This window comes from Melozone crissalis, unplaced genomic scaffold (assembly GCF_028551555.1).
Source record: "Melozone crissalis strain CALT ecotype California unplaced genomic scaffold, PUWL_Pcris_2 ptg000056l_1, whole genome shotgun sequence".
In the NCBI taxonomy this organism is placed as follows: Eukaryota; Metazoa; Chordata; class Aves; order Passeriformes; family Passerellidae; genus Melozone; species Melozone crissalis.
The window spans coordinates 1,205,495-1,217,663 of NW_026535834.1; the positions used below are offsets into that span (position 1 = coordinate 1,205,495).

A 12,169-nucleotide genomic window follows, 5' to 3' on the forward strand; every position below is an offset into this window, starting at 1 on the left:
CCCTGCATGGTGTCCTGCCTCACTTACAGCAGTTCTGAGTAAATCTGAGATGAATTCTATGTATATTTGTTTGCCTTTGGCTCTTGCATCACATTTGCCTTTTGTTCTGCCTTTTAGACTTGTTTGGCAAATGGAAATCTGACATCTGTGGAGTCTGCAGCACCAAACACGTTATGTAGGCTGATGAGGTTCATGACCAAGCGAATGTTAACTCAGGGGAAGGGCAATCTTTATCTTCTTTTTAATATAATTTGGAATTACATCACTATACTATGTCTGCATGCATTAAATTAATCTTGGAGATGTTACTTGGTAGAGCGTACTCCAAGAGTACAGGTATAGGCCTGGTGTAGGTCTGACTTCTGAACCTGTGCTCTGATCTCTTTCCTTGGTCTTCTGTTTTTGGCAGTGTGTTAGTGCTCCATGCCAAGGCAGGTTTCCTCAGCTCATTCTTCAAGTTGGTTGCAGGCATCAGGGATGCTCACAGTTGCCAAACGTAGTAGAATGCATTTGTGAAGTTTTGGCAGGGACTCCTACCTTATGGAGGATAAAAGAAAAGCAAGCTGTGGTACAATTTTATTGCCACCCCTTCTTATAATGGAGGCTGCTTTTAAAGAGTTAACCTATTTTTAGAAGGCTTAAGGAATGGATTTATTGCTAAACCGTGCTGCTTCTTAAAGCACAGTGCTCATGTTGAATGTGGTTAGCCAGGCCCATGAACCTCATGCAGAACAAATGCACATGCTCTGCACTTCTCTGGTTCCTCCTGCAGGTCTCTAAATGGTTCTGGAAAGCTCTTGGAGGCCTTTGAGAGCTACTTGGATAGCTACTAAGCCAGGTGGTTTCAGAATCATGCTGGACAGCTTATCAGAAAGAAAGAAGCTGCAGAAATGGTTTATATTTCTGTTTTCCCACTCCCAGGGCAGTAGGAATCCATGTGCTGAAGTGTGACTGGATGGATACAAAAATGCCAGGCCAACTGCTTGTGACCTGGTTAATGGCTTATGGCAGTTTTTAGAAAGAAGAGACTCCAGTTGCTGGCAGGGAAGAAAAGTTCATAGAGTCTTATAGGAGAATGCTATTTTTTGTCCTGACTTAATGGATTGTGTAGTTTTTACTATCTCTGGTAGTGTGGCAATAGAGCAGGCTTCAATTGAGGCTTTTAAATTTATTCTTGGTTTTTATATATTTTTTTGGAAGTGGCTGTCTGCTGATTGCAAGAAATTGCAACTGTAATTGGTGTGAGTAACTCTCTGCATGGCTGAGAGCAAGTCGGTATTATGCACGCAGATCTTTTATCTGTCTTGCTGCTTGGGAGTTTCTCCAAAATCTCAAAAGCTTAGCTCATGAGGGGAAAGCAGGCAGCTTTACAGCATGATCTCTCTTCATGGAGGCACAGTGTTCTGAGCTGTTGGCTGCTGTTTGTTAAAGCTCTTCCACTGCCTTGTAGGAGCCGTCAGCGTTACCAATGCTGCACTCCTACACTGAAGTAGTAAAATTTTGAAATCAATAATGCATGACTTGGCTTCTAATAATGCAACACAAACAAACTATTAGTTAAACAGCTGGCTTCTGGCTCTAAATGTATAATCAGAGTTAATTGAATCCTTGCTATTTTATTTAATCATTAATAACTACCTAATAAACTCTGGAGGTGATTAGCAGCAACAGTAACTGCATTTGTCATCTTTTACATCTGAGAAGATGAAGGTCTGTTTTTCAAACATGAATCCAGGCTTGTATCAGGCCAACTACATAACAGTGAAGTTCAGGTCAGTGTATGACAAGTAAATATCTCACCTATGCCAGACCAGCTGTTAATTCTTCTGTCTTAAATGAGCCTTCATTTCCTCTTTAAAAAGTGTGTTGTCTTTCATGAATTCCCTGCCTAAGAACAATTTTAAAAACAGAGTTGTAAGAATCAAGTACTACAAGTGTACTTAATAGCATGTCTTAATATTAAATTAAAAAGGCCCCTTCTCTTAATAGTAAACTGGGAAACGGTTTGGAGAGCCAACACCACAAAGAAATTCCGAGTTCACACCAATATGAACAGGAACGTTGGACTTCTGAGGATCTTCCCAGGAATCACAGCTGCTGCTGTAAGTGTCCCCACTTCACTTTGGAAATGGCTGAAATGATGCTCAAATACTTGTAGGAAAGCTGCATTGTTTGGAGCAGTGGTTGGGGTTTGGAGGGAAGGGAAAGAATCTGTCTTCTTCTGATAAGCATTTTTTTGAAATATCAGGGCATTCAAAGACTATTTCCACATGCCATAAATGATAAAAGGTTTTCAAATATCTTTTTAATAAATTGCTTGGGCTCTGGAACTTAAAATTAATTTCTTATCAGGACTCATAAATAGGTCAAGTGTGGTTTTCTAGACAGCTGCAAGCTACAGTGACTAGGAAAATATTATCCTGGTGCATATTGAGGCCTATTAATACATATCTTGTCAAAAAATAGACATCTTGTCAAAGAATAGACAATGTGGTGGGTGGAGTGTGATTATTTCTACAACTCTTTTTTTTTTTCAAGGTTCATTTTGTCTCACGCTGATGGTTCACATGACCCTCAGCATTCATACAGAGCTGAAAATGAAAAGTGGGATTTTGCTGCTGAAAATGAGAAGTGCAATTTTTTTGCCTTTAGAAAATATTTTGCAGACTGTGATTTTAGGTAAATTGGTCTTTAAGTTTTTGTCTAATATTAGTTCCATTAAATTGACAGGTCTTTTGTGGCTCTTGCCTTCTTAAATTGAATCCAGTAGTTTAAGCAGCACTCCCCAATTATATCACTATTCTTTTTAGGTGAATATGAACAGATGGAAAGACAGAGGGGTGGTATATTTGCAATAAAACACCAACTGCATAGTTATCCTCATGGGGGTTTACAGTGTATTGCATTTAGCATATGTGATCAGCAAGGAAATATCTAGGTTGTTGAAAATACATCTTTCTAGGAAGAGGAATTTGCTAGGCATCCTCTGACAGCATTCTCTTACAGTGAGGCACAATATCTACTTCTGTGTCAACTGGCCCAGAATATATAAGTGTCTCTGAGTTAAATCAATTTGGTTTGGGGTTAAAAAACTTCATGCTTTGTTGGAATGTTCTTTCCTGAAAGGTGAAACACTCTCTCTTAGGCAGACATTGGTTAACTTAACTCTTTGCTAAAGCAGAAAAATCTGGGCAGTGGTGTGGAGTTCTAATCTCAGTTAATAATTCAACATTTATTTTAAAAGTGTAACTGTACCTTTTTGTTGCACCAAACAGTGGTGCAACAGTATAGCCTGTTAATAGCACTTGATCAATAGCATCTTTTTTCACATCAGCTAATGACCTGTACACACCAGTTTATTTTAAAATCTAACCCTCCAGAAACTTTAAAGGAAGCCAGAGAGGAAAAGTCTCATTTTTAAAAAGCTTATTTTACAGTCTCAGTTTTTGCAAAAGGAAGCACAGAAGGGTGTAAGAAGACTATAGGGCATGAGAGTGTGTAAGACTCTAGCAGAAATAGACCACTTTTAAAAATGCTGTGCCATATGTGAAAATTTTAAGGATGACCTAACATACCTTTTTTCTCTGTTCCCTGTCTTGTTTTTAACCAGGTAAGAGCATTTCTTCAGCCTCCTATTGAGGGCATAGTACTTGAAACTTATGGCAGTGGCAATGCCCCAGACAAGAGAGAAGATCTGCTGGAGGAGCTGAGGAAAGCGGCTGAACGCAAAGTGGTGATTCTGAACTGCACGCAGTGCCTGCGTGGGGCTGTGAAAACAGTCTATGCTACAGGCCAGGTGAGGGGTGCAACCACTTCATTCCCCACTGCTGTGCAAAACAAACATCCCACTGACACTTGCTTTAAACTCCCACTACTAGTCCCAGCCTATAAAACCAGGTTTATTAACTATAAAGTTGTTGCTCATAAAATAACTACATCTGAAATATCTTAAGCTGGAAGCATTTAAACACATATCTATAAACAATATCCTGTTACTCCTGGTCTGAATAGTCAAAACAGGCAGCTCAAATCCCAAATTAGTGATTGCTCACTCCTGTCATGTGCAGCACTCCAGGATACTTTGCATTAGATCTGTAGTATCTCTCTCAGAGGGATTCTATTGAGCTAAAAGCTAGCTTAGGGGTCAGATGATCAAATAGAGTAGTATTTGATAGGATAACAGTTGCTTAGCTACAATGTAGGAGCATGAAGAAAGCCTGTAGATGCAAGCAATATTCCAAATCCCAGTTCTTTATTTGACTGGAAGTACAACTGAATTCAGGGTGAGATTGCAGAACAGTGTCTAAGGAATTGTCTGTATTGAAGAATGGAAATCAGTTTAGTTTAAGACACAAGGGTTGGCTTAAAGTAGGTTTTGTGTACATACTGTTAATATTCAGGGAATTTTGTAGTGTGTTTCTACCACAAGTTGTGTACCAAAACACGACATCACTGGGACTAATAAGAGCACAAAGCTGTATAAGAATATGTGCTGCATATATTAGTGTCAGGGAAGCTGGTTTAACTGGCCTTTAGAAAAGGACCAGATATTAAATAGCCAAGAAGCACTACCAGAGGGTGACTCATGCCTCTGCCTTGGACACCTGGTTTTGTTGGGAGCAACCACCTGTCTGGCAGAGCCAGCCTCTCCTTTGACTGCCTGGCAAACCTAAATACCCAGGTCTGGTGCTGAAACCTGCCTCTTTTAGCTTTGGTTTTGACACAGCTTTAGATAATATTTGCACAAGGACTGTTTTGAGTATCCAATACAAATGGATATTGTAAGACTTTCTTTATAACTTCCTTACTATCCAAACTTGCTATTTTCTGATATGGGCAATGATTTGGATGTTGGTAAAACTTTTGCATAACTTTATGGAGGAGTTTTGAGAATTAGTGAATTTTGCAAAGATCTCATGTTTTGTAGCAAATACTGTAGGAACATGCAGATTATATAGAACAGCTCACTCGGAAGGGAAAAAGCAGTTAAGCCAATAAAAAACACCAAATTTATATTTGAAAACAATCCTAGGTTTTATGTCATCTGCTTGAAATGAACTGCTAAAATTTATGAAAAGAAGAAGGAAACCCCTTTTCTATGCTTTGGTTAAAAGATTCTCCAAGTAGACACCTAAAATGGCTTTCTGCACTCTGATCCAGACTCTGGATAGGCTGAATTGAATGATTCTGCTCAGGTTTTACTGAACCACTTTAAGGCTGTGTAGGAATGTGTTCCCTTCTGGCTTCCATTTTTTGTATGGAGTTTTTTCTATGTTGCTTCAGCATCAGTTGTTAGAGGCTGCCCTGTTTTCTTGGCATCTTGTGAGGAGGACACTGACCAAGGCAAGTCCTACAAAATTACATCACACTTGTTCTTTCACCGCCCTCTCCTTTTCATGAGGAACTGCTCAGTATCATGAGTGAATGCTGTAAAGTTGCTGTAATGTTAATTTTACTTTGATTTTTCTTTAAATGAAATATTTCAAAGGTCTGCATATGGCTGTGCCAGTTTTGACTCATTTGAGCTAGTCAGGTAGGTCAGCTGAGTCCCTGGCTTCCCTTGAAGTGTTTGTTTTAATTAACTGAATGTCTGGCCTCTGATCCATCTACACAGTTGAAACTTGTAACTGAGGGGACTTTAGGTATAGGAAGGAAGCTGGGAAATCCCTTCCTCCTCCTCTTTCACAAACCCACTGAAAAAGCCCTAACTGTTCTTTGGTTAGCTCTGCAGGACAGAAGGTATTTCTCACCTTCTCTGTATATGATTTCCCATGGGACTTTAAAAAAATGTTACTCTGGGTCTCCCAGAAGTGGTTAATGAGCTAATTAAGGCTCTGTATCTTGCTGAAAATATTAGTTAAGCCACAACAAGTTTTGAAGCTGAAGCTTGTATACAAGGTATTTAAAAGTAAAATGCAGTGCAAACAACCTAGTTCAAGATGCTTTACTGTGAGGCATCACATTATGGCAAAGAAGGTGATCTGTGATTTGCCCAGGTACAGTTTAATGACAAGAGATCTGAAATCTCCTTTGTCTTTGCTGTCTTGTACACTTACAAGGCTTGCTGATCATAGCAAAGATCCTTCTTCTTTTTGCTTTTGTTCAGACATTTTATTTTTTAACTACCAGAAAGATAAGTTAAAAGGTCATCTTTTTCAGTTGTTCTTGTCAGAACTGTGTAAATTACATATTTCAGTTGTATCTTCTAAATCATACACTGCTAGCACAGCCTGCAAGAATCTGAAAGCACTCCCTCTGTGAGCACGCTGTAGTGCTGGAATTCATCCAAAGCAATGCCCCATAAAAGAATGGTAAATATGTCTCTGTGAGAACAGCCTACTTGGCAGTGTTCAAAATGCCACTGGGTTAAAACAGAGTAACTGCAGCTTTTCAATAAAGGGAATCTGACAACTCTGCAGATAGCTGATACAGACCTGTAACCTTTCCCTTTTAGCATGGTAAGCGACCGTGGCAAGCATTTGGTGGAATTCTTCAGTGCTATTGCAGGAAAAGGAATTTAAAGTAAAAGTCATCTTTATTCAGGTTGCTCTAGTATTTGCTTGGTATTTGATAATTTAAAGTACAAAAATTACAGTGGCAGTAGGAGGAGCAAGAGAGTGGAGGCTTGACTGCACACTGCATTCTGTGTAGCCACTCATCTTCCAAACACCTTTTCTGTATGTGCAGGTATTTCTGAATGCTATGCTAATTAGAATCATTGTTCCCTTTTATTCAGATTCTTGCTGATGCTGGAGTAATTCCTGGAGGTGATATGACACCAGAGGCAGCCCTAACTAAACTGTCATACACACTCAGCAAGGGAAACCTTAGCTGGGAGGAGAAGAAGCAGGTAAATATTTCAGTGTGACCTTGAAAGACTTTAAGTTTCACATCTACTGTGCTAACTTCTGCTTAGCTTCATGCCTTGAGCTTCTCTTGCATTTAAAAGCAGTTGGTTCCAGAACTGTAATGTGAACAGCCCATGTTTTTGGTTTTTTTCTTATGGAAGGGAGTATTAAGCGAACAAATGTATGAAGATAGGGAGAGAAAAGAATTTTCTGCATAAGTCAGGTGAAGACCATAACTGAGCCATAAAAATGCCATGTTTAAGTGTTAGTAGTCTAGCTTGGACACTTTGTACTGAAAACTCTATGTGGAAGCTCTTATGAGAGACAGAATCCCAACCCTACTGAAGTCAGCAAAGATCTTGTCACTGATCTTAGTGTGGTGAAGATTTCATCCCAGACTTATTCACATAAAGCTTATTCTGAAAATAAATATTGCCTACAGCCTCTTCCTTTACAGCATTACTCATAATAGTATTAGATTTTATTTCTCTAAGAGGAGATACACTTTATAATACATAAAGAGTAGAGGATTATTCTAGAACCAGTTGTAACTCTTTTTAAAATCAGAGTCCCTTTAAAAATGTTCTTACTGTTCTTTGGTTGCTTAATCAAGGCTTTTTTTCCTGCAGGTTAAATAGCTGTTTATTGTGTTCCCTTAATACAAGGAGCATATAGCTATGAATTAGATAAGGGAACAGCATTCTGCAGGAATGCATGAATTTCTGTGCTTGGATGTAGTGAAATCTTAATCCTGACACTTTGGGAGATGACATCATGATGAGTCACTCTCCAGACTTAACACTGCAGGCACATGTGTATCTCATGATGGTGCTTTGTTTTTATTAAAACCATAACAAACCTGATCATTATTTCATGCTCCACATCTTCCAACCAGTAGCAGCACTTGAGACAAACATATTTGGATACCTGTGAAGCTTTAGTGCAGTGGCTGAAAGTACCACTCACTGTGCTTAGACACAGTTTCAGCCTCTGAGCTTGCAGTTGTTTGCTAAAGCTGAGAAATGGGAGGAGGAGGACCTGTGTATTTGGTGAGGATGCCCAGAACATGCTCCGTGCAAGGACGTGCCTGGCAGGTGACAAGTGCTGTGAGGAGAAGGGGTATTGCATGTGTTTGTGCATTTGTGATGGAGCTGAGAGGGCCATAACACAGAAAGTATCACCATACAATTTCAGAAAGCTTAAAGCAGCCACCCTTCTTGTTCTTTAGCCCAGCCTTTTATCCCCCTCATGTTGATGCACTGCACCTGTGTGCCCTCTGTTCCCTTTGGTGACTGGTCAGTGCCCCTGGGCACTCCATGGCTCATTGCTGTCAGTGCTGCTCACCTGCTGCTCACAGCTGTGCCCACTGGGGATGAGGCTGGGCCCAGCCCCACTCCCAGTTACCACAAACTGTGTACCCACACATTTGCACTTCAGAAACCTCAGCTCTTCACTGAGACCCCTTTGGCATACTCACTGACCCTGGAACACACATGCACTAGCTTGGTTTTTTTTAATGCTCACTTTAATCTTGCACAGCAGATTATTTGACCTGGGACAGGAGAAACCTTCCCAGTCTTGCCTGGGTGTGTGAGTTAAAACTTAATTCGAGATCCAGTTTGCTGAGGTGAGATAGCTGACTTACTCAGGTGAGGATTTGATAAGGTGTTTTAGGTACCAGGTCACAAGATAGTTCTGCATTTTCATGTGCTACCCTTTGGGTTGTGCTACACAGTTTTTGTGTGGTGGTGTGCTGGACCTCCTTTATATGGGATGAAAAACAAAATAACTTTTGCAATTTCTTTGAGTTATGCAGGATTGGTTTCTTCATTTGAATCATTGTACAGACCCACAAACAATTGTGCTGGCACAACTAAGGGAACAACATGCTACATTGCCTGGGCAGGAATGAGTTATAGAGACCAGGAGAAGAAGAAAGCCTGGAAATATGTTGTCTGTGGCAATATCTTCAGTTAAACATATCACCAAACAATAGTCTCCCCAGAGACAGAAGGTCTCCTGAAGCTGGCGTGGTTATTTTGGGATTCTTTTTCAACATGAAGAGCAAGGAATGTGCCCCCAGACACATACAAATGTCTGAAGAGCTGGTAGGACTGAATAAGCACACAGGGTTTTGCACTGGGTGCATTTAGCACAGGTGCCAATTGCTAAGGTTACCTGTGTAAAGCAATGATCTCAACCTGTCAAATTCTAAAAGTGTGCCAAAGCAGTTGGTATCCTCTGAGTTACATGTATATGGGACTCTTCCAGCAGACAGCTATGGTGTTGTCAGCTCTTGGAGGGTTTTTTCTTAATAAAGGGCATGCCTAGACATAAGTAAACCTGGGGCATTCCTCCTGCCAACATCACATCTGTTTCTTGCAAACTTTCACAATCCTGCTTTTTAAAATTCTAATTGAAATAACTATGTGCTTTATAGCTGCATCAGCAACCTTTCCTGAAAGAATGCCAGTGTGTAAAATGGTCAGAATTGAGGAAACTAGTTGCTTTTTCTTGATGACTGGCTTCTATCTGTGTTCTCCAAGTTTCCCAGAGTCTGTAATTTAGAGTATTTTCATTTCTTTATTGCCCTATTCAAGTACTTTCTACACATGAATTGGCTGACCTTTTTACATTTTGATTTGGGTTTTTTTCCCAGTTATATTGGAGGCACCCATCCTGCAAACTGTTACATGCCTGTTTGGATACGGAATGACTGCTACTACTGTAGATTTTCTGCATTCAGAGCTGGGTCTATGTCCAGATTGTAACAAAATCAGGGCTAATGGAGCTGTTTGAAAACCCATGGAAATACATGACTGTCTACAGGCAGCACTGGGCTTTGTTTTGAGCTCTATGTACACAGTCTGTGTAGGAGTCCTGAGGTTTGTGAATGCTGGCAAGAGGCATCAGCATTTCAGAATATTCTGGTCTTAAGCCTCACTCTGCTCATTACTCATTATCTTTCTGTTTTTAAGCAGGCTGCAGCTTACCCCACTAGGGAACTTTTGTCCACATATTCTAAAATTTGGGGTGTTTTGTTATGTGCTTATTTTGGTTTTCTTTGCTTTGGAAGAAAGTTTTGTTTGCCTGTCTCTCTCCCTCCTTTGTCTTTTAAAACGTGCGGTCTGCATGGGACAGTAACTATTTCTTTAATCTTTTGTCTGCATTAAATTAGTTTCCATAATTCCTCTAAACAGTTTTCTAACTTGATTATAAGGTTTTTTTTATTAGACTACCACCATTTTTTCCTCTGCTAACAAAGGGTTTGATTCCTTGCTTTTCAGATGCTGAGTGAGAATCTAAGAGGAGAAATGACTGTTGTACCCACAGGAGCCAAGATCTCTTTGAGAGATAGCAAGTTTATTCAAGTGATTGCCAAATCTCTAAGTATCAGCAGCAAGGAGGTATATACTTAAATATTTAAAATTGGTATCATGTAAAGCTGTAAACTGAGCTAAATAAGCCTGGATACAAGATGAACAGCAAAGCTGAAAGAAAATTGGAATATGGAGTTAGGGAGAAAGGACACAATGACAATTCTATAACTAAAATGTTTTTAATTAAAAACATATTAATGTTTTTCCCCCCTCCTTTGTAGCCCCCTCTTGGGATTACTTTCTTGGCTGGCTGGTTGCAATAACAAGCCTCAGACAGATGCTCTAATTCAGGGTATCAATGATATGAAGAATTGCTTTATATTTTTGTGGTCAAATGTATTGACAGTTTGGAGCAATCCAAATAATAATGGGTAAAACAGCTTAATTGTACATGCAGTCATAGAAAGCTGATACTAAGGAAGCATTACACAAGTGTAATTTGTGGTGTGTAGTCCCGCCCAATTAGAAAATATAATATAAATATAAATTAGATAATAAAGTACTGGTTATACAAATACTCTTGACTTAGGTTCAGGGAGGATGGGATTTTTATTAACTAATGAATACTGAATGTATTCTTTAGTTCTTCTTTAGTAAGCATGAGAAATGGGGAGAATATTTAGGGGCCTAGGAGGCTTGTCAGCATAGGTTTGAAAGTACAGGTTACACAAATATCTGAGGAATAACATGAATAAAATTGATCCAGTCTTGAGGATATGGTCTTTTCCAACTTCCCCCAGCACTGTTTCTCCTACTGTACTGATGTGTAGCTATGGCAGTACAGAGATGGCAATTAGTTGTGCACCTTAAATGGTTTATAGAGATATCAGGTACTTGTAGTGTTGCCAGAGAGGAGTATAAATCTTATGGATGTGTGACTGACAAAATGCACAAGACTTCTTTCCTTCCAAGAACTAAATGCTACCATTTCTAAACATACAAATGACTAATTTGGAACTTTACATGAAAGCAAGGGCAGTGTTTTTATGACTTGGGTGTCAATCGCATTAGAGGCGAGGCTGGTATTAAATGTTTAATTTTATTTGTTTCTCAGGAGTTAGAAGCCGTACGAGATGCATTAATTCCACCTTTGGCTTGTGCTGCAGCTAAACTGGGTGACATAGATGCAATAAGAGCCATAGCAGAAATGGTAATGTAGAATGAACAGTGTGTACAAAACATTAATTTTAAAACAAAACTGTAATTGATGATAGGAAGCCATACTCATGGAAAGTGACAGCCTAAGTTTTAGAGTCACGGTGCTATGACAGTTACAAATGGTTTTTAGACTTCTTGGTCTTTGCCTTTCAGAACTGGTATGTTCTTGTCCCCCTCTGGTTTTCAGCTGTTTACATTTTCTTTTGAACTGTGAAAATACAGGTAGATTAAAATGCAAGTTCTTATCTGCTAACTTTGGAACATTTTAAAATGATTTGTGCTGCTTTCTTTTCGCTTAACTTTCCTTATGCATATTCATAGTATCCACCTTTTGGATGTAAATCTGTCAGGAATAAAAAAAGGACTTGAAAATTATGTTTAAGCAAAACATAGTCCAGTGCTAATTCAGAATTTCTGTTTCTCCCTAGAGCTCTGACTTGGGTTACACCCAAAGAAAAATCAGGCATTTCCCTGTCATCTCTTTTTTTTTTTCCCCCTCTTTGCCTTGGTTTACCCTACTATTGAGATTTTGGTAATGGGCCTCAAGAAACGATAAATATATCTTGAAAGTAGGAATTAACTAAGACAAGAACAATTAGCAGTCTATGGGCACAAAGCTGCACCATGGTGTGCTGTAATAAAGAATATATTTCAGTGGGAAACATGCAGGAGGTGGAATAAATATCTTTATTGGCACTAAAACAATGCTGCAAGATAAACTTTATGTTTGACAGGCTTATTTGGATACTTAATGGACAGGCTTAACAATTTGGTGGCAGAATG

The 12,169-nt window shown here is 39.3% G+C and overlaps 1 protein-coding gene across 3 annotated transcripts in view; it reads left to right on the forward strand.

Moving 5' to 3' along the window:
* ASPG (asparaginase) overlaps nucleotides 1-12,169 on the forward strand; it is a 45,419-nt gene that overhangs the window by 17,527 nt on the left and 15,723 nt on the right. For all 3 annotated transcript variants that reach the window (XR_008483771.1, XM_054286829.1, XM_054286831.1), the window contains exons 7-11: nucleotides 1,990-2,102; nucleotides 3,611-3,796; nucleotides 6,737-6,850; nucleotides 10,136-10,255; nucleotides 11,283-11,378. Coding sequence is in view for 2 of the 3 variants with exons in the window: in XM_054286829.1 (XP_054142804.1) it covers nucleotides 1,990-2,102; nucleotides 3,611-3,796; nucleotides 6,737-6,850; nucleotides 10,136-10,255; nucleotides 11,283-11,378 (629 nt within the window). In the remaining variant the exon portion in view is untranslated. The remainder of the gene's footprint in view (nucleotides 1-1,989; nucleotides 2,103-3,610; nucleotides 3,797-6,736; nucleotides 6,851-10,135; nucleotides 10,256-11,282; nucleotides 11,379-12,169) is intronic.